The following is a 25,707-nucleotide window of genomic DNA, read 5'->3' on the forward strand; positions in this document are numbered from 1 at the left end:
TACCTTTGCATGAACTTCAACTTACATCATGGAATTGTACTGCATCAATTCCCCATAGTCAGTATAGCAGTCATGACAAGCCAGATTGCCTGGGTTCCATTTCTGGCTTTACAGTTCCTTTAAAGACTTTAGGTAAGTTACTCCGTCTCTGTGTGCCTCAGTTTCCTCATGTGAATAATAAGATGATTCATATAGGGTGAGGTGAGGCTCAAACGAGTCACTATCGCAAAGCACACAGACACACAGGGCCTGGTCCATGGTAAGTGTCGGTGGCTATGATTCTCGGAATTGCCTGTGTTGCTCAGTATTAGAACTGTGAGATTTAACATGCTGTCCCTGCAATTGATAGATTTTGACTTCCATCCAGTATCCCATTTGTGTATATACCACAAGTTATTTATGGACATTTGAGTTGTGTTTGCTTTTATGACCAGTGCTGCTGGAATAGTCCTGCCCATGGTTGCAAGGCACAGCTGGAGAAGTGCTGTTTGCTGGTACACAAAGCTGGAACTGCAGTGCATGATGCCAGCCCGCTTTCCAACACCATCTACCAACATACACTCCCATCAGCATCCTGTGTGGATGCAACCTGCTCAACAACTCTGCTAACACTGATCCGTGTCAAATTTTCAAACATTTACAATCTAGTAGGCATGCACTGCCCAGGCCTCGTAGCGGGTCAAGTCCCCGAGACCATTGTGGGGTGGGGGTGGGAGATCTCTCTGTGTTAGGACTTTCCTTCCCCTTACCAGATGGCTTTGCCTCACCCCTTACAATTGTGAGCAAGCCAGATGGGGCTCTGAAACCCAGCTGGGAAAACCTCCCAGCGGTCGGCCCGGACATGCTGCGGAGTGGCTCCAGCATGTGCTCTGGGCACACGCAGAGGTTTGGCCTCTCCTCCCTCACCCAGGTGTCCACTCCTCTCAAGGGGCAAGGGCCTCAGATGGCCACAAATCCTCAGGGCACACAGAGATGAAGGGACTATTTATCACCTGCCCCAAGTCAAGCAGGACACCTCACAATACCTGTCCAGCACTTTACACTGTAACAGCATGTTCACACACAATTTAGTCTACTCCTTACCAACACCGTGTCACGGTGTCCACTTGACAGGGAAGGGAAACTAAAGCTCAGGGAGATTAAGTAACAGGCACAAGATGACATAGAGCTGGCATCATACCTAGAGCCTCTCAGGAAGTCTCAAAAGCTGGCGAGGTACGTGGTGCCCAACACAGAGAAATGCCAACTCTTTACCTGACTCATGCCGTGGAGGGGACATCCCTACCGCTCACAAAGCGCCGCGTGCCTGGGGCCCAGACCCCCACCGGGCCCCAACGCAGCTCCTGAGCCTCACTGTGCAGTGTTGGCATCAGCCCCGCCAAGCTACCGGAGGCCTCAGCACGGGCACAGGCACGAAGCCGCCATCCCCTACCTTCCAGGTCAGTGATCATGGCCTCATGTTTGTTCTTGAGCTTGGCGAGGCTCTTGGACTTCTCCTCCTCTTCCGTGAGGTTGGTGGTAAACTCAGCTATTCTGTCTTCCAGGAGCTTCTTCTCCTGCGGGCAGGGGAGGGGGCAGTGTCAAGGCTGAGCCTTTTAGCCTCAGCTGAGCACAGAATACCCTGACTCCCCTTAGAGCACGATGACTCCTGCGGAAACTTAGAACTGAACGGAACCGCAGGGCCTGAAACACTCGATCACATTCATTAGGATTTCCTGGACCAAAGGGTTCACTTTGAAAGATCACGAGCCCTCCTAAAATAGCCAGAGACGCTTCCTTGGGACCTGAAAACATGGTGCCAAGCTCTCCTGGACCCTACTACCCTCCAGTCCCCAGGTGACAGCAGGCTCCAAGGGGCAGATGCTATTTTCGTCTCCACGCCAGTTCCGCACCCCTTGCATACGGCCACCATGTCACTGTGACTCAACCCGAAATAACCCAGGGCTGCTCCCCTTGCTTCCCGCTCTGTGTGTCCACCACTGGAGACCCAGCCTCAGCAAGGTCCGCGACCTGCCACATAGCCAGCCTGTGGTAAGGGTGTCTCATGCTTCCCACGCCACCAAGCCCCAGCACGAGTACCTGCCCTTCCAGCTCCACCCTCGGGGGGCCCAGGGCGGCCGACCCGTTCCTTCCCTCTCCTCTAACATGTTTTCCAGCCTTCATCTGCTTACTGGGGCAGATGTGAACAGGAACTCAAGGCCATCCTAGAATGCAGTCAGCCACCACAGAGGTGGTGGAAGGAGTGCACGCCCCTCACCAGGAGCCGGTGAGACACCAGGCCAATCCGCCTCCGTCTGGCACAGACAATGCCCCATGACAGCAGACAATAAATAACAGCTGAAGCACAACTCTACAAAGCCTAGGGTCTCAAAAGCTTGTGGAGAGCGACAGCCTATTGGTTCGCACAGGTTGGTGTGATGCCCTAATACATCCCAGAGTAATCCAGGAAGAGAATTAAAAAGTATTTGCAAAAAAAAACCAAAAAAACAAAAAGAATTTGCAAAGTCCCTATGAGGGACTGGGGCAAAAGGTAGAAATATTAAACTTCCCCACCCGGGGAAGACCTGATATTCTTGCAGTCATTGGAGACTGCCAATTTGATGGGCCAGGCCCTCAATCATGGGGATTGCCCGTGTGTAACTTATTCCCGCAAAGGATAAGCTGAGCCTACTTATGATTATGCCTAAGGGTCATGCCCAGAGAACCTCTTTTGTTGCTCAGATGTGGCCTCTCTAAGTCAATTCAGCAGGTGAACTCACCGCCCTCCCGGCTAAGAGGGACAGGACTCCCAGGGGTGTGACTCTCCCTAGCAACGGGGACAGGACTCCCAGGGATGAGCCTGGCCCTGGCACTGTGGGATTGAGAAAGCCTTCCTGACCAAAAGGGGGAAGAGAATGAAACAAAATAAAGTTTCAGTGGCTGAGAGATTTCAAATAGAGCTGAGAGGTAATAAATTCTGGAGGTTATTCTCATGCAGTGTATAGATGTCTCTTTTTAGTTTTTGGTGTACTGGAGTAGCTAGAGGGAAGTACCTGACACTATTGACCTGTAATCCAAAACTTTAATTCTTAAAGACGACTGAGTAACTATAGAGCTTTTAAGGGATGTTTGTGTTACTGTGAAAACCTTGTGACTGAAACTCCTTTCTCTAGTGTATAGACAGATAAGTAAGAAAAAAAAAAAAAGACAAAAAAACAATAAGCAATGGGAGTTATGGGCGACTTGGGTGTTCTTTTTTACTTTTTTTTTGGCAATGAAAATGCTCAAAAATCAATTGTGGGGCAGGCCATGGTAGGCAGAGCTCTCGCCTGCCATGCCGGAGACCTGGGTTCAATTCCCGGTGCCTGCCCATGTGGAAAAAAAAAGAAAAATCAATTATGATGATGAATGCACAGACATCTGCTGATACTGTGAACCACTGGCATATACTTCAGATGATTATATGGCATGTGAATATACATCTCAATTTTAAAAAACGAGTCTGGAAAGTTTAACTGATGAGAGATGTCAAACCCTTCCTGCAGATGTTGCTCTTTTAAGAGAAATGTCCTTTTGGTGTGACCCTGGTGCCCGAGGCCATGGACACCCAGGCAGAACAACCCGCTGTGGACAGAGCCACAGTGCTGCCAACAGGAGGGACGGGCCAGCCCCGGCCCCAGCGCACCCCTCCCTCCCTCCCGTCCGCCCAGGACCCCACCTTGGCGAGTTTGCAGTTCTGGTCTTCCATAATGATCTGGTCTTCCTCCAGCTTCTTCAGCTTGGCCTCGGTGGTGACCTTCTCGAGTTGCAGCTTCTGGCGGGCACTCTCCTCCTCTTCCAGCTGCTCCTCCAGCTCCTGCCCCACACCCAGACGGACTGTGAGGGGCGCAGGCTCCAGCGCCCAGGAGCACGGCTGAAACGCAGCCCGCTCCTCACATGTGCAATCTCGTATTTAGGATGGGGAGCGAAGGAAGCCAGAGTCCCAGGCCCCATTCCCGGTCATTTGTCCTGAAATGCTCCCTTTTGTGAGTTGCCCACCAGTAACATGGGCAGACTGTCTACGGAAAGCAGAGCCTAAGCCCCCCACTGACACCTCAGGGCCAGGCTTGAAGGGAGGGAAATGAAACTGGCCTCACTGCTCATGGGGGCCTGAGACACACATATTAGAAATAACCACCCTATGAAGACACTCTCTCCAAGCTGGCCCCAAGTGGACAGGCAAGGAGTCAGCTTACCATGGAAATGCTGGTTTCTGTGTTCTCCCTGAGTCTTGCATCCCCATTCCTCCAGGATGCCCCACCCCCTGCACCCCATTTCTGAAGTGTCTGGCCCCGGCCCTGCCTCCGGGGGGCGGGGGCAGCGGGTTACCTGGATGTTCTGCTGCATTTTCTTCTTCTCCGTCTGCAGGTGCTGACAGCGCTCCTCCTCCTCCTCCACTCTGGCCTCAAGGTCGTGGCAAATCTCCTCCAGCTCCTGCTTCTTGGCGGTCAACCGGGCCCGGAGCTCCTCAGCCTCGGCACACAGCTCCGTTTCTGCCTGGAGCTGCTCCTGCAGCTGCAACTTCTCTGCCATGAGCTACAAAATACAAAAGCTCCTTGCAACCTAACCTCCTCAAGCCACCCAGGACCGAGGTTCTCGAGCTCAGGTTCCTGGAGGGAGGATGAAGAGAGGTGTGCCCACAAGAAAACAGAGAGTGCTTAGGCTCTGGGGCACTTCGCAACATCGTGTCCTTTATGTTTCACCACAGCCCCACGAGTCACATGCCAAGATCCTCAGAAGCACACCCAGAGAGGTAAGTGATGGAGCCTGGGCTTGAACCCCAGATTCCTGGTCTTTACATCCCAGTGGGTGGCCTCCCTGAATCCCATAACCCTGAATGGAATCTACAGAGGGATTCACTGCCATTTTCCTATTTCAAGAGGAGAAATATTTCCCTCAATGCCAAACTGGCCTCGTACACTGGCGCCAGCAGGTGGCAGCGCTAAGGCAGCTGGGCAGAAACCCACCTGGGACTGGAGCGTCTCCATCTCAGTGAGTCTGTTCTCCGCAGCCAGCTGCTTCTCTCGGACCTTCACCAGCTCCTCCTCCTTGGCCATCATTTCCTCCTCCTGTCGGCTTACTTGTAGCAGCGGCTTGACCTAGGAGAGGAGAGGGTAGTGGAGATGTGGCACCAGAGGGTGCCTGCCCTGCCAGCAGTTATGAGGGGGCAACAAGACATACCGCAGGGAGCAAGCTGGTGCCACCTTCCTGGAATCAGGGCTCTGGTGTACCACGGGCCCTAAACCCACTAACTACATCTCAGGGAAACATCCTGTGCACAGACATGCTCAAGACAGTGGTGTTTATGACAGTGAAGAGTTATAAGGGGAAAAGGAGTCAGATTAGAAAACATTCTCCAGGAAACAAGTGTGCTCATTTTTTACAAGTCATGCTTAGGAAAGAATTTTAAACAGAGAAGGCAAGGTATGAGACTGTTTATACAAGCCAAATCTCAGCTATGAAAGAATGTATATGGTTTACACAGGTGAGATTTATAGGGAGTGAGAAAGAAAAAGATTGGGAATAAATATGGAAACATCTATTGTTGCTAGCTCAAGGAGAGGGAGCCATGGGCAACTTTTCACTTTTCTTCTTTATGCTTTTTGTCAGTCCACAGAGGTGGGTATAGGGCCTGCTGTCCCTCGGGCTGACGACGGAAGCCCCAGGACCTACCTTGGTGAAGAGCCGCCACCACTGCCAGTTCCGCAGCTTGAGGTAGGCGGCGCAGTTCCTCTGAAGGACTTTCATGGCTGTCAGCTGCTGCTGTCGCTTGGCAAAGGCCCTGAGGTGGGTGGGGGACATGGTGAGAGTCCAGGGGTGGTGGCCAATGGTGCCGACTGGGCCACTTGGCCAGTGTTCCAGGGGACCTACTCTTGCCTGGGACACTTCAAGAAAGGGGAGCAGCAGGGGAGGCTGGTCTCAGGCTCGGGGCTGGTTTCTCCATTCAGGAGCTGAGTGACCTCAGGCAACTCCTGACCCTGCAGACGATGACCTAGGCCCAGGCTATATACCTCCTGCCTTCACGGTGGGGTGAGGTGGCTCCAGGTGTGAAAGCCTCTTGTGAACTAACTGCAGGACCCAAAGGGCAGGGCTTTGAGTTAAATATGGGCACCTTTACCCAAAGATGATTTACTCGTGCTTGTCTCTGGAGCTCAGGGCTAGCTCAGGAATGCATACCCTTGAGCACAGGTCCAGACACAGGGGACTGAGGTGCAGGCACTGTCCTGCAGCAGGGGAGCCCCCAGTGTCTAAGGGTGCTGCTCTTGGACTTGCCAGCACAGGACACTGTGTGCAGCTGGCTCTGGGTGTCACACCCACACGGCAAAAAGAGTGAATGGTCCCAACGAGCAGCAGCTTGTGGAGTAGGCAAATCTGAGCAGAATCTCTCCCTTCCCACCCGATCACTTTCAACGTCCATCGGAGAAAGTAGTAGTTTTCACGTGTTGGAGACAGAAATCCAGGGAACAGAGGGGATAGGGAGAGCCATATGGGCCTCCCTCTGGTCCCAAGTGCTCTTCAGAAACGGAACACAGAAGGGCCTGAAGTGTGATTAGGCTGTGTAGGGAGGGGGCGTCTCCGGAACTCACTTTCTGGCCAAGTAGCCCCTGCAGCAGGCCTGGAACCCTATGATGACGTCTGTGATCTTCAGGTCCCGCTCCTCCTCCAGGTGGGCCAGCACGCCGGCCCGGAAGAAGACTTTGCTCTGGCCGATGCGGTATAGGTTGCTGTCCAGCTCCAACGCCTTGATCTGGGTGGGAGGGAAGCAGGCAGGGTCTCACTGCCAGGGAACGGCCAAAGGACCTGCCTCCACCGGTGTGGGGTGAAGCCGGGAGGGCCAGGAAGCAGGGTCGGGCCCAAAGTGGCCCCTTGGCTAGCTTCTTTTCTGCTGGGGAGCCTCTCACCAGGCCAAATAAAGTGGTGTGCAGAAGGACACTGAGAAGGGACAGGTGGGGTGCCAGCTCAGGGCAGGTGACAAGTCAGACTAGCAGAGAAACACAGTTTCTTAAAGTGGCCCTAAAGGTCCTCTTTTCTTTGTCTTCTGTCCCTGCATGCTGGGACAGCATGCAGGGACAGAAGTGGGTGGGACTTTACAAGTGCCCACGGGGCCACCCACGCAGAGGCAGCCGGGAGCAGGGGTCGCAGACAGTGCACACCCTTGACCTTCACCTCTACGAGCCCAAGTCTTCTCTGCTGTAAAACGGGAATAATGCGTTCTTTAATTAAAAAAAACAACTCACAAACAGAACAAATAATAGTGGCTCCTTCAGAGCAGAGTTCTAGGAATTAAATAAATAAGGGACTGCACAGAAAATGTTTAGATCGGTGCCAAGCACACAACGAACCCTACGCACACTTCAGCTGCCACTATAATTGAGCAATTTCAGTGACAATAACAAGGCCCTCTTGTTAAGCCTATGGGCAAGGGTATGCGTGTTCGTCTATTTGGGAGCAAAGAGATTTAGGACAGGCTGGGCAAGGCCATGCCATGAACAGGCTAAGTGGCATCTGGGAGACTCTCGGGGACCCCAAGTGGCCCTGAAAGAGGACCAGGTAGGAGAATGGAGAACCAGGGAAGGTGGAGCTGATAGGAATACCGAACCCACACTGCACACACCACCTGAGGAGTCCTGTCTCCAGCCTCTCCGCAGTTGCTTGGAGGAGCACATGCCTCCCTTGGCCACTGACTCCCCATGACTCCGGGGGAAGAGATGGACACAGGGAAACATGCTGGAGACACTCCTGTCCTAATAATTTCCTTCCCACCAGCTTATAAGCATCTAGACATGAGGCTGTCCCTATGCCTTCTTTTACGGTCTTCAATCTTCCTGTCACCTAAGACAGCATTTTGCACAGGACAGGTGTTGAATCTCTTCTTCCCTTTTCTCTCCTCCCACCCCCAGGTCATCTGCTCTGCTGACTCTTTGGAACCAACGCAAAGTGAAGCACTGGGCACTCCAGAAGCAATAGGGGCCTAGAAAGCATGAAAATGATTGGGGTGGGATTTAGCCCCAGTTTGGCCAGCAAGATGCCACATGGCCTTCAATCACTGCACAAGACTTCAGAGCTCCTACTGCACATCAAGCAAAGAGCACCAGGGGTTGGGAAGAAAGAAAGAGGGAAAACAGCCCAGAAGGCAGACCCCAAGGGCTCTGTCCTGTCTCCGTGTTCTGGGCCTGCACTCTGGCCTGAAAGGTGCCCACTGACCACACTGCAGTGTGTGGACTGGAGGAGATGTGAGCAAGAGAGCATAAAAGCGCTCCACCAGGGGAGGGCTACAGCCCTGGCCTTCCACACCTTTCCAGCCCGACATGCCATCCCTGACTATCTGAGGGCCAAGGGGCCACTCTGTGTTTAACCAATCAGATGGACAGCCCTGTCACTGAAGGTCCACCCCAAGCAGAGAGCACAGAGACAGACCCCCACTCACCATGAGCACACACGCCTGCTTCCCGTCCATGAAGCCCTTCGGAATGGAATTGGGTGTCAGGATCTCATATCTGAGGAAGAAAAGAGGACTGGTCATTGTATCCCTGATTGACGTGAGAAAAGCATCATCCCTTCAATGTGGCAGGTGGGAATTTTCACAAATTCTCCTAAGCAAAGAAGACATTCCAGCAAATTCTACTTGCTCTTTTCTTAGGGTGACTGACAGGAGGGAGGAATGGTGTTTCCCGGTACAGGGATGGGAACTCCCGCTGGACTGTCTTAATCACTCTAGGGGGGCTTTAGGTTTGGGGTCCTTGTGGCCAACTTGCCCAGGGTCCTCGTCTGTGACCCCCCACGATGCTCGTGCTCACATCTTCCCTGGGGTTCTACAGGGACCATGATAATAAACAGGGCATCCATGAAGTCAAGGGCAGCATCGTGTTAGCAACCGAGACTAAACACTGCTGTCTGGCAAATAGGACAGCATCACTCCATCTCTGCACACCCAGCAAGAAGCTGCAGTGCTTTGTGACTTCGATTTTCATAACTTTCCAAGTCTCCGGCTGATCCTTTTAAAATTTATTTTCACAGCTCCTCTAACTATAGCAAATAGCACCAGGCTCTCCCAACAGCTAATGGTGAAAGCCAAGTGTAATTACTTTCATTTCAATGATAAAACAGCAGAGGAGCTGGCGAAGAGCCACCCTGCCCTGGCTCCCTTCCTCGCCGTAGGTCCCGGCCTCTATGGCCTCTGCGGCTCACCTCTGCCGAAACTCCTGGAAGACCACCCTGTTGGGGAAGCCCTGGCGGCAGATCCGGATGCCCTCGAGCACCCCATTGCAGCGGAGCTGGTCCAGCACCAGGTGAGGGTCCAGCTTGCCGGCCTAGAGGAGAGAGCACAGGCACGTTCAGACCGATGGCCCCTTTGAACCCCGCAGGGCAGAAGCAAGCCTAAACGGCTCAGGCTCAGGAGGGGCAGCTAGTGAAGCAGTGTAACCAGTCGAAAATACAAAGTACAGATGCGGCCATCTCCTCTGAGCCCCTTAGCATCCGGCAGAGGGGGCCTGACCCCGGGGTCCATGGAAGCCAGCAGGGGCGCCAGGGCTTGGGGAGACAGACGGACGCCTGCCGTCCAGGCTGCACCTTCTTCTCGTGGTTGGGGATGATACAGCGGACGAAGTTGGGGTTGGTGTTTCTCAGCGTGGCCATCAGCTTGGCCAGCTGCTCCTTGTAGAGTTGCCCCACGGTGCGGAACATGCCCTTCCGGGTCTTGAAGGCTCCGGGCAGTGCAGTCTCCGACATGCCGGCTACCTGGTCCAGCCCGATGATGCGGTCCACTGCAGAGGCCACACAACACAAGTCAGCACCCAGCACCCCAGCGGGTGGGGAAGGGGTGGGAGAGAGACCGACATAGGGACAGAAAAAGGACAGAACAAGGGGACCCTTTTGGCTCAGGCTCCCCACAGAGTGCTCAGGGCATTTCCAAACACAGAGCAAACCGGACCTTCAGAGCAGGAAACGGGCAAGGGGGAAAGACTGCTAAGTCACTCGGGCGGGTTCTCTCGCAAAGAGTATGGTCTTGGTCGGGGCGCCTGCCTCCAGCTCACTTTGGAAGCTTCTGTTCCCCTAGATACACAACAAAGCCAGTAACATGTTTCGGAAAAGAGCTTGGCTTTGAGGAGGTATTAAAACTTGACTTACAGAATTATCCTGTAGTTATATGGTCCCAGTTTAAAGGAGAAAAAGTCTCTTGAATTCCCATGGACTTTCACCTAAGAGCACTGGGCTAGGAGTCGGGAGGTAGGAGCTCCTGGGCCACTGGCCACAGGCTCTGCGTGAACCTGGAATCACTGTGCAGAGGCAATGCAGGGATCCAGACTAGCGCTCTGTGGTGCCAGAAATAGAGTGCGCCAAAGAACCACCAGCTCTTGCTTCCCAGCTCATAGGTCTTTATCATCTAAACCACCCTCAAAGGAAGTAGCTCTTGTCACTGTTGCTCATGCCCAGCAGAAATGAAACGAACCACTTCCTTCACGGCAAAAATGAAAACTAACAAACAAAACCAAAGGGGCTACCAATCTGAGAGCCATTTTAAGAGCTAATATTAAACATGATGCCTTCTGTGGACATAGAAGTTAGGAATTCCGTGACACAGCCCATTCCCTCTTCCTTTGTGGCAGGAACCAGACTGTTCATTACAAGGCAGGACAAAGGAGCACTGCTTAAGACAGAAGGTGGGGTGAGGACAGACCCTCTGAACCAGCCAATTAAAACAGGGGAGAGCTGTGACCTTGCACACCACCGGAGGGTTTCCAGGGCCGCCCAGGAAGGCTGGATGTGGCCATAGGGCAGTAGTCATCTTCACTGCATGCGTCCTGCACCCAGGGAGGCCTGGCCCACACAGGTCCACACACACATACGGCAGCTCACACACCTAAACCTCATGCTGAGACATCTGAAGCCATTCAAGCGGGAAGGCACCACCTCTAAAAGGTGGAGCTCTGCGGTAGATACGAATTTGTAAACAACTGTTTAAACAATTGTTTTCCTTTCAACATATATAACATGAAGGCCCCCCACCTCCTGCCCCTGCCAAAATCCAAACACAGGCCCCATTTTCCTGGTTTTCTACTGCAGGTCTGCGATGGGCACAGTAGGGAGGAGGTTACCCTGAAGCCCAGGGCGGATGGGGAGAATGGGGCAGAGTCAGGCAGGCGAGCCATGGGGAGGCAGGAAAGCTTGGCTGAAGCGTTTCTGGCACAGCTCAAAGATACAGCACACACAAGAGACACCACTTGGGGGTAACCGGTCACCTGATTCTAGGTGGAGAATGGGAAAGCGTTGATAGAAATAGGCTCTCTGAGTGCTCTGCAGCTCTGCAACAGAGAGGTTAAAGCAAAACCCAGGCAAAGGAAAAGGAGAGACTGGCAGAAACCATTCAAAAGAAAGCCTCCAGAGCAACCAGCCTACCAAGGAAGAGAAGGTGGGGACACAAGAAAGCACGTGGACTAGAAAGAGCAGCGGGCTCCGGGACACCTCATGATTTCTCGCGTCTGGAAAGCTGTGGCTGCCTGTGCTGGGGAAGCCATGAGAGGCACCAGCCACGGAGGGACGGCTGCTGAGCGCGCCTGGGGCCTCACCCTTTTGGGTCCACAGGGCCCGGCTCACGAAGCACAGAGGAAAGAACCACCCGACTTATTTCCAACGGGAGGAGGGGAGATGCACCCCCACCGCAAAGGTGGGAGGGGGAGGCAGGGTGCGTCGCGCGTACCATCTTTCCACAGCTCTGAGACAAACTTGTCGGAGGACTGGTGGAGCAGCGTGGCGATGTTGTCGTTCAGGGGGTCCATGTTCTTCATCAGCCACTCGTCCGCCTTGTAGTCCACCTGGAAGACCAGGGCTCCCGTCACAGGCGGCCCCAGGCGCAGGCACCCGCGGCTCCCTGCACGAGCTGCCTGATGTGCAGGGAAGTGAAAAGGCCTGCATGCCCTTTGGCCTATCTCCATTCCTAACAAAGAATCCATCGTGATTCACGCATAAAAAGTACAAAAAAACCCCAAACACCCACTACAGGGGACTGGTTAACTGAGGCACGTTGTGGCTGCACAATGGAATATTCTGTTTTTAAGCTTTTTTTAAAGAAAAAAATCCTGCAAGGACACACACCAAAATTTTCCTAATATTTCTTTTTTATTAATAGGATATAATTACTTTTTGCTTTTTCTTTTTCTTTTCAGAATGTCCAAGCTTTCTCTAATGAGCAAGTTATTATTCATATTGTTTTTTGAAATACATTCTGAATAACACTAGTAACAGAACATTTTATTTTCCTTGCAAAATAACACAAATAGGGCAGCAGTCCCCCCGCTGGCCTCTCTCTTCCTGACCCAGACCATGGCCCCAAAGGAAGCCCCAAGCTCACGGTGGTGTCCTCTCCTAACCTCTTCTGGGTGTTTATGTGCCTGGCTGTAGAAAAAAGAAGTTTATAATGGTTTTTCCTTCCCTAGGACAAGAATATACCTACTATTAAATGGAAAAAGCCCCAGAACCACACACTGCAGTGATCTATCTACCTGGCTCTTTTTAGGTACTGTCTTACAGCATCCCCAGTGTAGGGACGTTCCACAGCTGATTCCATCATTCACTCTCCACCCCCCACGACGGGCTTGTCGGGTATTTAATCTTTCCACAGTATAAGAACGCTACAATAAAAGCCCCCAAGTGAACTTTTCTGAGCCCACGTATTTCTCAAAGGTTGAAGTGGAACTGCAGGCTCATGCATAAAAAGTCACAAATTTAAAACTGAGATTGCTTCAGCAGCCTTAGGAACCAGAGGTGCTAAGTGAGAGAGGCTGGGCAGTGTGGAAGCCATGGCGCAGACACTGGGTAGAGACCACAGGGTGGCTTTGGGAACCACACTGTGAAAGCTCACAGCTCTACTCATCCATCAACACAGACGGGGAGACTGGGCCCAGCCCCAATCGAATTACATGCTCAGGTTACAATTAACAGTTAGGCACATCACACAAGGAACACAGAACTTGCTGAGGAAGACCAGCTTTAACACAAGCTGTACCTCTATGGACTCAGGACACTGCTGCTCAGTTAGAACTGAGCCCCAGGAATGAGCAGCTGGAACGATGTGTGTCAGTCAAGTGCGGAGGGCAATTCTCCAACTTACTGGACATGTGACCTTGGCAATGATGACTTCTGCCACCCAAAACCTGGCTTGTCCTGTTCCCCCATAGAGGACCTTTGTCAACATCTGGAGTTTTGGGTTGTTACAACTGGCATCTGATGCACATGCACTACTGGCATATGGGTAGAGGCCACAGACAGCACCTACATCCCCCTTCACACTGCCCCCCAAGAATATCCAGGCCAAAGGCTCAGTAGTGCTGAGGCTGAGAAGCCCTACCCCAAAGCCCTGACACATGCCAAGGACAGGGCTTCACCAGCTCATTCAATACAGGTAGCCCTGTGAGGCGGGTAGTTCTCTCATTTTCTGAGAAACCAAGGCTCAGAGAAGTTAAGCAATTAACCAAAGTCACAGTCGATGAAATGGCAGAGCTCTACTTCAAACTCCAGAGCCTGTACTGTTAGCACAAAACTCCTCATTTCCACATCTGAAAATGGGCCAAACAGCAACAACATGACATCACAACAACAAACCTGACCAATGGAGGGAGCTGTTGCAAGCTTCAGTAAAAGGTAGTATGTGGACTCTGATGGAAGCTAGGAACTTAATAATTTAAGTACAATATTGGTTCATCATTTGTAACAAAGGTACCACGCTAATGCAAAATGTTAATAACAGGGAAAACTGTATGTAGAGAGGCAGTGTAAGGGAACTTCGTACTTTGTGCATGATTCTTCTGTAATCCTTCAACTGCTCTAGTACATTTAATAACAATAAGATGAAACTTACAAATAAACGCAATATGTACTTAGTGAGGTGGAGGCGCCATGTGAATGCAGATTTCTGTCACAAGCCACATCAGCAGGTGAGCCACTGGGCCAGGACTCAGCTTTCCTGAGTCTGCCTGGCTCCAAGTCCTAGAAGGAATCATCTGTACCTGCCCCAAGCAGGTCCAACCAGCACTGTCCTGAGAGGCTCCTCACCTTGCCAGCATAATGAATAATGCAGAAATCTGCTTTGTCTTTCAGCTGCTTGGGCTTCTGGAACTTGGGGTGGGTGCCCTGCTCCTGCACCACCTTCTCTACGAAGCTCTTGTCAGTGGCTTTGGGGAACCAGCACTCCTCATCCAGCAGGGCCAGGATGCCAGGGGGGCCTGCCTGGAAGAAGCAAAGCACCGGGACAGGTAAGCATGACAGGGCAACCACGCTCCCGCCCACTCAAGAAGCCAAAGCTGAGCTAATCAAGATCCCCAAGCACCCAGAAGGCAGTCAGTATTCTTCCCCTAAGGAAGACAGGAGCATCACGGGAGCATTCGATTTAAGTACCAGAGACCTAGTTTACATAGAAACATCTGGGGTCTTGGCTGTGGGTGACAGGCACTTGATCTAAAGGCCCATCATAGTGGTTCTCCACCTCCAGTGAACTGGAAACCACCCAAATGCCGAACCACTGACCCACATCCCCAGAGATTCTGGCTCATGGGTGCGTTTGGGGTTTGCCCAGGATACTGCATTCAACACACACCCTCATGACCAGAACACAGGAATCTGGGGGACTCCCTTTGAGAGCCACTACCCTATATTCTTTGTGTCTGCACGAGTCACTGATGAGACATGATACTTAGAACTAGTCCCATGAGCAAGAGAAAGCTTTGCAAAGACCCAATACCCTTCAGTTCACTGAACATATAAACAAAGTAGATTCAGAAATTGTGGAAAGATTGCCTGATAAGACTTGAAGCCCAATGGGCAACTATTAATTGGATAATTCAAATGATTTTTCACAGAAGTAAATCATTTCACATTGGGATTCTGGAGAGTTTCAGTGACCAATTCCTTTTAGTCACACTTTTAAAATGAATAAACTTTTCCTAGGCCTTCTGGTTAATTAACATTTCAATATCATTCTGGCACACATTCGCAAGCTCAGGATCCCAGGGAGAATATGAGTTCAGAAATTTAACTATCTCAAGACAGAACGAGAAACACGATTAAAGAGCACCCTCATCCCCCACCAACCCAAAGCCCAAATAGGCAAGCAGGCACCCCACACTCCTCATGGCAAGAGCTTTAAATGTGAATAGACTGGAAAGGGGAAACGGATTTCAAGATAGAGCCACCTCAAACAGCAAATGCTGGGGGATAAAAGCTGCAACCACACATTAATCCAAAAGGGAGAAGAGATCATGTTTCACAGGTGTCCTAGAGAGCACATTCCACTCACAGGGACTGCAGAATATCCAATTCTAAGCTGTAATAAGTGCCTGGGATAGTTTTACTACCTAAAAACCTGCTTTTTTTAAGACAAGGAGCTGGCTGCTGGGTGCAGCACCTCAGGTGGATGTCAGCTGGTCTCCTGGGCCTGCAGCAGGACGCTTGCACCGAGCACATCCTACTGTTCTGTACCTGTGGCCAGTGCATCTTCCCTAAAACAGGCAATCAGGCCTCCCAGATCTAAGCTACCGTGGCACCGAGGACAAGACATGCCACACGACACTCCATAACAGGGTGAGAGTAAGAGAGGGCCAGAGAGGAAGGGCAAGAAGCCAGGTCTGGGGTGGAAGCAGGTTTGGCCCTTACTGGCTTCTCAATGAGGTCAATGCAGGGCTGCAGGTCAAGGCCAAAGTCGATGAAGTTCCACTCGATGCCCTCTCGCTGGTACTCCTCTTGCTCCAGGATGAACATGGTGTGGTTGAAGAGCTGCTGCAGCTTCTCATTGGTATAGTTGATGCACAGCTGCTCAAAGGAATTCAGCTAGAGAGAGAGAAAACCAAGTCAGGATGTCGGCCCTCCTGCTCGGAGAATGGATGGGTTTGTAGGAAGGACATCCCTGGACCCATCAGGGCTGCTGTCTTTAAAGTCTGGACCATCACACAGCTCGCACAGCAGATATTCGGCACTACCTGGGGCTCCTGGATTTCCCAGCAGCCTGAGAAAGCCCTTCTCAGAATCATGCTCTTAAATGTATAAAATATATACATTGCAAAGGAAAGAAGTTACGTCAAAATATAATTATAAAGTGTTGTGATAAAGTAATATATTGTGCTTCTTTATTAACAAGAACTAGCAGTGGGCTTAGTAAGTTCAGAAATTTTGTAGTAGAGATGAATGGAAATGACATTACAAGATCTTTGCAACAACTGCAGTGTGATATGAAAATATCTGATTTCTCTTGGTGACAAGTTTCTGGCTTGGCTTATTCAACTCTGTTGCAGTTTTTTCAATTAATAGGTTTAAGAAAGGGCATAAATTCATTGGCATGTTAGTGAAAAATAAAGATGTAATTATTCCCCCTCCAAATTTATGGTTCCTCTGAACTCTACCACAGAGACTTTTAAGTACTCTGGCTCTACTATAATTATCAGGTTTTCCTACTAGACCTCAAAGTTTTTATGAGCTGGGATGATGTCTTCTCCCAACACTCAATAAATATTTGCTGGAAGAAAAAATAAACAGAAAGCACCTGCCATGAAGCCGCTAGAGCACAGCCTGTAAGGTGCCGTTCTCTCCAGCACTCCAGGCAGGCCGTGTGCACCTTTGTTTAGCTTAAACTACACCCAACCTATGTCTCCACTAAAGGAGACAGCCAGCTCTGGTTGCTGTGGCGCCATGGAAAGAGGACCCCTAGCCTGAGGAGGAGGCAGCCCTAAGAGGCCGAGCAGGCGGGCAGGGTGGCCGCAAGGGAGAAGCTCACGTCAAAGATCTCAAAGCCGGCGATGTCCAGGATCCCGATGAACGAGGCGCCCTGCCGCTTGGTCTTGTCCAGGGCCTTGTTGATGCGCAGGACCAGCCAGCGGAACATCCGCTCGTAGGTGGCCTTCGCCAAGGCTTCAATGGCAAAGTCAGCCTGGGGAGGAGCAGGCGGGGGCGGGCATGTCAGGTGCAGAGAAACTCCAACCCTGGGTCCCAGTAATTTCACTTGTGGGCCTCCCCAGAGAAACATCCTTACAGAGGGAGAAAGCTTCATGCACAAACATGTTCACTACAATATTTATAACAATGAAAACCTGAAACACGCAGAATGTCCAACAATTCGGACACAAAAAATTTGAGAAAGACATTTGCAAAAACCCTGGGTAAATTAAATGGGAATGTACTGGGTGCATGTGGTTCAGTGGAAGAGTGCTCGCTTGCCATGAGGGAGGGCTCCGTGGGGAACACCACAGGGTACTAGTCTCTCTGCTTTGTTTTCCCCTATGTTTGAAAAGTTCCATATTAAAAAAGCCAAGATGACAACTATATTTAAAAATAAAAAGTTATCTATTTTTTAAAGAAACACTTGATGGAAACAGAAGAGCTGTCTGCCACTGGGTAGAATTACGTCAATTTTTTTTTCCTTCTTTACTTTTCTGTATTTCCTAATATTTGTTAGGAAACCATGTATTTTTACTAGGGAAAAATAAGTTTTCTTTAATTCTTAGGGAAATGGACAGCCGACAGTAATCCTGCCCGCCGTCTTTTGGAAATACTGTCTTTGGGGGATGATGATGCAGAATCAGCCGCAGGCTCTCAGCCACCCTGGTTTTCTCGGGAAGGAATAACCAGTGTTAATCTCAGAATATTGCTTGTCAGGTGGGACGACTACAACCTTAAATACTACTACTGCAAGGGTCCTGACTGTGAGAAGCCCCAGGCAGACGGGAATCAGTCCACACCAGCAGGAACCTCAGCTCCTGGGGTAAGCGTCCCAACTGTCTGGGCCAAGCTAGGTCTCGCTCGTCTCTCACCACAAGCTGCAAGACAGCAGGTGGTGTGGGGACAGCCGCTCGGCACGGGCCGGGGGACACGGATGCCGCCACCCTGGCATCAGGCGGGATGAGCGACAGAAACATCAAGTTCTTGCTTTCTACCGAAGACAGGAGAGACACGTCCAGCCAGTCTACTACGGAGTCGACGCAGCACGGCCCCAGGTGCTCTGTTCTTGTCGGCACAGATGGCACCTCCTGGGCACGTGGCCTCAGGCATAGGACCTGGCTTCTCTGGGCCCTGCTCTGCCATTTTTACAGTGGGGTAAAAGCCACCTAGACCTCACCTGCTGTGAGGCTTGCATGAGGGAACCCGTGTTGAAGTGCCTAACGTGGTACAGGGCCCACCGCAGGCCCTAAGCCAAGTCCTACTGAGCCCCCTAGGGACCATGTTAGGGAGGCAACCCGACCCCGCAGAGGGCATACCTGCTCTTTAGTCTGGGCCTTCTGGACGTAGTCCCGGCCCACCTTGATGCGCGGGGTGAGAATTCCTCTGGTGAAATCGGTCACGTTGATACCCAAAAGGTGGGAGACTTTCTGGGCAGCTAATATTTTTCAAGGAGTAAGGAGGAGATGGGGGAGAAAGTTTTAATTAAACCCAGAAGAACAAGTCCTCCCCGCTAAACCTGTGAGCAGACACAGAGAATGCTGTGATGATAACAAGCAACCAATACCAGGACAACTTATTCTGAGCCCTTCTTTAGCAGGGCAACTGAACCCCAACCCTCCCAGTAGGCCCAGGGCTGTGTGCAGGCTGGCGGGCACGGCAGCCCCGATATCCACCGAGCCACAGGGCGGAGAGAGGGCTTCCCACCCAGAGGCCCCACCCTGACTCTCTGCACTGCCTTGGCATGTCAGTGGCAGTGGTCCTTGCTCGAGAGCAGGGCTGAGGGAGGCGGTCCCACCCAGAACGAGGCTGGAACAGCCCCTGGTTCCACAGGAATATCTGCTACAAGACACGTCCCCACTTGGTCAAATTCTAGAAAGATCACAACAAGGGCACCGTAAGGGGGAATACCTTAAGCGGGGTCACTTGCACCAATCGAAGGAAATTAGAAGATGCCAAGTCAGATGCAACAAAGACAGTATTTCATGATGCTAAGTGTTCACAGCAAACCTGGTATTAAGTTGAAGCTATCGCAGATATCACTGCTTTAACATAAGGGAAACCCTGGTACATTTGACCATGATGTATTTCTATTCCATCCTGATACTCCCTCTGTGAGAAAAAGCACTCACACTACAGGTTTTAAATGTTTATGGGTTTCTTACATCTGTCCAAAAACTACAAGCCATATAAAGCCATATATAAAGTAAGATACCCTTTATAATCAGCTCTTTCTCCTACTCCACAGGTGAGACAGGCCCAGGTGTTACCTGTGTTGTCGGGCATGGATGCCTGGTCAGTGTTGCGCTCCTTCTTGAAGACGATGTTGCCGAGCTGAAGAACCCCAGAGATCACCCGCAGCAAGCCTACGGGGTACAATCAAAGGCAGCTCAGAAGCAGATATGTGTTGACATGAGCCCCCCACAAGTGGGAGTGTCCTTTACCCAGGGGATCGATCCTTAAGCAAGACAAGCCAGGCAGGTGTCCATACTCACAGGAGGACCCTGCTCCCCCCAGCCAGAGCAGCCTCCCTCTCCTGGGTCTCCCACAGGCCTCAGCCTGGGCAGCCCCACGCTCAGACAGAGCTCTGTTAGTACTCCCAACATTTCCAAGTCCACACCTCTGGCCCAGGGGTCCACTGCCTGTTCTTGCAAATAGTTAATTGGAACACAGACAGGCCCATTCGTTTCTGTATTTTCTGGGGCTGTGTTTGTACTGCAACACTGCACTGAACAGTTATGACAGAAATTGCATGGCCTGAAAAGCCTAAAATATTTACTGTCTGGCCCTTTACAGAAAAAGTTTTCCCATCTCAATTTCAGCCAAAAAAAAAAAATGCCTGAATGCTTCAAGCAAGCAGGCATGAGAATATATGATTACTGGAAGCTTTAAAGGATATCTAGGCAACCAGGCAGTGTCCACGCTGCCCTAACTGCCCTTCCAGAGCAAAGAGTTTGCTGGTTTACAGAGGGAGGGGCCTGTCTCTCCATTAGGCCTTCGGAGGGATGCAGTGATGGGTAAGACATGGTCCCAACACTCTGAGAAACCCATGATCTAGTAAGACATACAGACGCACAGGTAAGTATAGGTTGATAAGTGCCATGGTAGAGGATATAACAAGTAGTCTCAGAGCTCACGTAAAATAAGGGAGTATAAAAAGCTACGCAAGAGTCCACAAACCTGACCTAAGCACCCTAGGGAAAAGAAACAAGACCCTGGCAAAGCAGGGTGAGGTAAACATCTACCGTTCTGATGCGACAATTTGAAGCCTAAATGTGAGAACTGGAGCTGAACTGAGGCCAGTGGCCTCACCTGGGCAAAGGTGATTCCAACCCGAATCCTTGCCCCACTCTCCCACAAGCACTCTGCCCTGAAGCAGACAGGCAGAGAACGAATACCCTTCCATCTCCCTGTTTTCTACAGATGGAACCTCCTGTGGCCAAGGGAGAAGACACAAGCATGGCTTCTCACACTGCTATTTATTCTGGGCTTCACCAGCACACAGACTCTGGCCCCCAACCCTTCCACACTGCTGAAGACTTTGCACAGATTTGCTACTTTCAGCAATGGCAAGGGCTCCAATAGCAGACCCAGACCCTGAAGAGAAGCAAGCCCTCAGGCAGTTAAAGCTCCTCATCTTCCTTCCCCTCGGCAAAGAGGCCTGTGGTACCACCAGGAATGAACAGCCTTGAACTCTCAAATCTGAGGGACTGCCTTCCTACACTCTTGAGACTTTCTCTCTGGGTTCTTTGGGGCTCCCCGAGAGTCTCAGCCAGGGAGAGCTCTCCCCAGGCCCACTGGCTGCCCTGGTGCTTTGACAGTGCAGTGAGCAGCCTCCCGCCTATCAATCCTTACCCATCTGCTCATCTTCTGGGATGCCCATAATCCTCATGGCTTCCATGGTCTCCTGGAACATGTCCTTGTCCTGCTGCCCAGGGATGGTGACATGCCCGTTGGACAAGAAACGGTATTTGTTGTATGGCTCCAACAGCAGATCGGCTGAAAGGAATGGAGGGCAAAGGAGAGGCATCAAAACCAGAGACTACAGGCAACACCGCCATTTCTAAGGTTTGGGAGAAGAGACAATGGACTCTATGCCCTGAGATACTCTGGGAACTGTGGAGTTTCCAGGAGCCCTGACTTGGCTTAGCGTCTGAGAATCTAACACCCATATAGCATAGACGAGTCAGGTCCCATGATTTGCAGCTATATGCGCGACAAGCTCTAGCTTTTCTCTGGCAAGGTCAGAAACAGAAGACCAAGTCTCCTTGGTCAGAGAATGGAAGTCATTCTCACTTCTCCTCCCCAAACGCAAGACCAGAGTTTTCATTTCCCAAATGGAGTTTGTGGCCTGATTCCAGCAGGAGACCCCACGGCCCAGCTACTTACTCTTCAGGTGCTCTCCAGCCCCAGACAGGAGATAGTAGAAGATGTGGAAGGTTCGTTCTTCCTTGGCTTGGCGGATGGCACGAGACTTCTCCAAAAGATCTTTGTAAACACTAAGGAATTATATCATTTGTAGAGAAGGTGATTCCCCACTTTCCTCTTATCTCTATCAAAAAGCACTGAACTTCATCAGGTGAAAGAATGATACAGGGTGGCAGGACACCACAAAAAGCAAAAGCAGATCTTAGTTCTTTGCCTCAAGGTACGCGCATTCCAAAGGGAAACACACACACTCAGAAAACTGGTCTGTTTAAAAGGCCCCCTTCTCAGGAGGGAAGGGAAATAGGATAATCTTTATAAGCAAAGGCCTAATTCTGGCGTTGGAGAGGAATAAAGTAGCAGTCAGCTAAACCCAATCCAGCTACACTGGATGATTTTCAATTAATTCTATCCCATTCCAAGCAGGACTTTATCCTATTAGCAAAGAAAAACCTGAACTCAGAACTGGGTTTTCAATGTGCTTAGACTGGTAATCCTCCCAAAGCCACAGAGAAGGTGTGAGAACAAGTCCAGAAAACAGAACTTCTAGAATCAGCTTCTTCTCTACCAAGATGCCTTCGTTCCAGACCCAGAAGGCCTTACAATTAACCACACGGATACAAGTCTCGATGTTGGCTCCAACAATGTAGCCGTTGACATCAAAGTTGATACGAATGAATTTGCCCTAAGGAAAGACAGAGGAAGAGATTAGAGGGCCCCTGCTCTAGGCAGCAAGGAAGCTGCCAGGGAGAAAACCAAAATAAACTACCCAGATGGGTCAGGGGACCCTACACCTACCCTGGACTCAGGTGCCATGCTGCCTAGAGCCTGGGGACGAGAACTAGCCCAAGTGGTGCCATGTTTCTCCACAGATGGAAGACAAAGCTCCAGTTATGTGGAAGTATTCCTCACTGCTCAATCTGACCCTGGTTCCAACAAACAAGCAGGGGTGCAATTTCCCTGCTCCCTTGCTATCTTCTCACCCCCCCTTTTCCAAAGGAGATTGGTAAGAGCAGGAGGACTGGTCCACTGAACTGCAATATGATCCAGCTTAATCTACACAACAGGACCAGGAAGCACCAAATCTGAAAACTTCATTGTTTTGGGGGCACGCGCCCAATTTGAAGGCAATATTTTCCAAAGCTTTGAAGAGGTGCCAAGAGAGCTCAGGCAGAGTAAGCCCTCGACCCCCCCGCCCCAAGAGGTGCTTGCACTCAGGGAGCGGGCACTGCCACCCGCGGCTTACGAATCGTGAGGAGTTGTCGTTCTTCACGGTCTTGGCGTTCCCAAAGGCCTCCAGGATGGGGTTGGCCTGCAGCAGCTGCCGTTCAAGCTCGCCCTGAAAGGAACCCAGAGGCACTGTGAAGGCCAGACAGTGGAGTGGGCTGCCAAAGCTGCCGCACCAGGCAGAGGGACCGCACCAGTGTCTGATGCCCAGCAGGCTCGGAACAAAGGCTTCCAGACAGGGCTCTGGTGGCCACCACACTGGCCGTGGCCTGGGCCCCGTATCACTTAAAGGTGACGTTCCTGCCAGGCCTTCGAAACCTCGCCTGGTTTGCACTTACATGGACTTGACCAGCCAGTAGCCCTGGAAAAGGAAAAGTAGGGAAGCCACTCAGCCCCAGCAACCCGGTACTCACGGCCTGGACCTGACCTTGGAGGAACATGTTTTCAAGCAGTACATAAACTAAAGATAAATAGTGGCACTGTTCCTTCCTGGGAGAGACTCTCCATCTTTCCCTCCTTGCCGCTAATCCCCACCCTACTCCCACCCTTTACAGAGGATGAAATTTGGGACCCAGATTTCATTAAAGATAAAAGCTCGTCTCATCCACGTCCTAATAAACACTTCCTTTTCCTTACTGGTCTCCTGCCCTGCTAGGCCCCAAACCTGCTCCCAGTACCTCAGAGATCTAAGCATGGGATTAAAACTAGTTACTAATAGCACCAGTAAATCCTACTCATGATCTCCTGTGGTTTACAACACATCCAGTACCTTTTCCTCCTGGATACTCAAAATAATGTGGGTAGACAGCTCTCCCATCTGTCCTGTTCTACAGATGTCAATGCTGAGGCAGAAGGATGGGGAAGGATTTGCCCAAGGTTGTCCGGCTACCAACCGGGAGGGGCAGTGGGGCCCAGGTCTCCCAACACACCTCCCGGCCGCAGCTGCATTCCTTCCCCCACCCCAGCCCAGCCCCACCTAGGTGCTTGTCAGTTTAGATCAACCCTGGGGGCAGCCTCCTCCTCCCCATACCAGCTGAGAAAAATAAGGGTCTCATTCATCTCGATTCTCAGATATTCTCTAGAGGAAAGAATATCACAGAAGGCCAGGTATCCTCTAGAGGAAAGAATATCTCAGAAGGCCAGGCAGGGTTTTGTATTTATCCGCAAGGCTGGAGGCCAGCCAAGATTTTATGGGAATAAAGGCTGCTCATGAGAGGTGGAAAAGAAAACTGGTAGCAGCAGATGCCAGGAGAATCACGGTCTGTGGCCTTGCGGGCACACCTGCGGCAGACGAGCTCTGTGCAGATGCTCTGAATGCAGGTGGACAGCACAGGAAGCCCGCCAGACCAGCAAACCCTGCCGCTCCTGATGGCCATTCTTAACCAGGCCAGGGGCTGAAGACAAACTCACAGAACAGGACTCCACAGAAGCAGCTGGCACCAGCGCTAAAAGGATACCGAGCTCCCACCCCCGCCTCGAGTGGGCTTGGGACGCCTGCCTAGAGCAGCCCGCGGAGCCAGACTTGGATGAGAGCTGCTTCCCCACCCACTAAAATGTTCCTCTCCAAGCATGGGCCAGGCTGCCAGATTGGCCAAGCCGCTCCCCTTCCCGCAGACGGGAGTGGGTCCACCATCCCCCAACCCCTGCTGTCTCTGCCTTGATCTGGAGGCAAAGCTAAGGCCTCTGTTTGGGACCACAAACAGTGGACCAGCAGGCCAACTTGGGAGCAACCCCTTCAGTTCCAGAGCTGAGTTCCCCACTGGCAAGGGTGATGGCTAACCTATGAATTTTTCTTTATTGAAATATAGTTAGGCATGGAAAAGACCCATTTTTCAATGAAACTTGCATAATACAAAACAGCAAGGTATTACATACAATATATGCTCTTAAGGTTTGGAATTACCCATCTGGCTTCACAGGCTCCACTGGGTGTTGTTTCTGACAGTGGGTCCCAATGAATCCATAAAAAACAGTAGGAGAGGAGGAGGAGAAGGGATCAAAGGTCAGTATTCAGACTACCGAAGTCTAAATGGAAAGTCCCTTCACCCAAAACCGCAGGCCCCACACTCTGAAGCTCTGCTTCCCCTACCAGCAGTCCTGATGGAAGCCTAGCCTCCCCACACCAGGGTGAGGTTTGGCACCCTCTGTGATGGCCTTGGAATGAGCAGCTGAGTCACTCCAAGTGAGAGGGTGGGCTCGCTCCCCGAGTATGTCATGACAGACCTCAGACTACCAGGCCGGCCAGACCAAGTGCAAGAGCACCTGGGCCCCAGCTGCATGTGAAAATCACGGCACAGCTTCAGGCAACCAAATCAACCAAACTGGTCGCTGGCCTTTAGAAGCGAGGCCTGAGCAGTTATCGGAAGTCAGAGGCAACTGACTCAATCACTCTGGCTGCTCACAGAGTCAGGATAGTGTACGTATCCTGAGAAAGAGAGGACGTGACCAGCATGCTCCTGCTTATCACCTCTATGCCCTATATGATGTCCTTGCTGAGTGCTCAGGGTCTGCCTTCCCCTATGTAGTTAGAGTCCTAGACACGAAGCATGTGGGTATATTTTACTGCTTTGTAATTGTGGTTTATCTTCTGTCCTCCAGGGCAGAGACTCCAGTGTACCCCTCCAGAGAACCAGGCACATTCTTGGCATTTAATAAATAGTAGGAAAATTTTTTTCACTGCAAATTCAAAAGTGGGAAACCAAGCCGGGGAACTCCTAACCTCACTCTTAGCTCTGTTTTTAAAATAAACTCCTAAAATGAATGGAAAATGGAGGATGGATGGAGAGGAGAAAAGAAACATTATTGGTTTCTAAATATAACTCCTGACACTCCAAGGGAAAAGATTCAGAATGTCTTGTGAAGTTTGGCACATAAAAAGTTACTTTTGGTTCAAGTCCAGAAAATGGTACTCATTAGGGCATTCTGCAGGACACACCTCAGATCTGCATGCAAAGAGACACACGCCCCTACTCACATCCAGACGCGGCACGCAGCATGCCAGTAAGGTGGGGCCACCAAGAGTGGCGGAGTGCACCTTGATGGTTTGAGGGGATCCCACTGGCACTTAGATTTCACCAGGAAGTTTAAAAGTGTGTGCTTAAGAGAGAGAGTAAGAGAGTA

The 25,707-nt window shown here is 51.1% G+C and overlaps 1 protein-coding gene across 2 annotated transcripts in view; it reads right to left on the reverse strand.

The window, feature by feature from the left end:
- The window catches only part of MYH9 (myosin heavy chain 9), a 100,758-nt gene that overhangs the window by 18,823 nt on the left and 56,228 nt on the right, over positions 1-25,707 (reverse strand). For both annotated transcript variants that reach the window (XM_077168695.1, XM_077168696.1), the window contains exons 6-24: positions 22,607-22,699; positions 21,982-22,045; positions 21,325-21,423; positions 20,791-20,934; positions 19,206-19,301; positions 18,255-18,373; positions 16,778-16,930; positions 15,664-15,837; positions 14,068-14,241; positions 11,717-11,831; positions 9,589-9,782; positions 9,208-9,329; positions 8,447-8,516; positions 6,606-6,766; positions 5,692-5,800; positions 4,986-5,117; positions 4,348-4,554; positions 3,698-3,835; positions 1,433-1,556 (exon numbers count right to left, since the gene is read on the reverse strand). In XM_077168695.1, the coding sequence (XP_077024810.1) occupies positions 1,433-1,556; positions 3,698-3,835; positions 4,348-4,554; positions 4,986-5,117; positions 5,692-5,800; positions 6,606-6,766; positions 8,447-8,516; positions 9,208-9,329; positions 9,589-9,782; positions 11,717-11,831; positions 14,068-14,241; positions 15,664-15,837; positions 16,778-16,930; positions 18,255-18,373; positions 19,206-19,301; positions 20,791-20,934; positions 21,325-21,423; positions 21,982-22,045; positions 22,607-22,699 (2,488 nt within the window). The remainder of the gene's footprint in view (positions 1-1,432; positions 1,557-3,697; positions 3,836-4,347; positions 4,555-4,985; positions 5,118-5,691; positions 5,801-6,605; positions 6,767-8,446; positions 8,517-9,207; positions 9,330-9,588; positions 9,783-11,716; positions 11,832-14,067; positions 14,242-15,663; positions 15,838-16,777; positions 16,931-18,254; positions 18,374-19,205; positions 19,302-20,790; positions 20,935-21,324; positions 21,424-21,981; positions 22,046-22,606; positions 22,700-25,707) is intronic.

This window comes from Tamandua tetradactyla, chromosome 7 (assembly GCF_023851605.1).
Source record: "Tamandua tetradactyla isolate mTamTet1 chromosome 7, mTamTet1.pri, whole genome shotgun sequence".
NCBI lineage: Eukaryota > Metazoa > Chordata > Mammalia > Pilosa > Myrmecophagidae > Tamandua > Tamandua tetradactyla.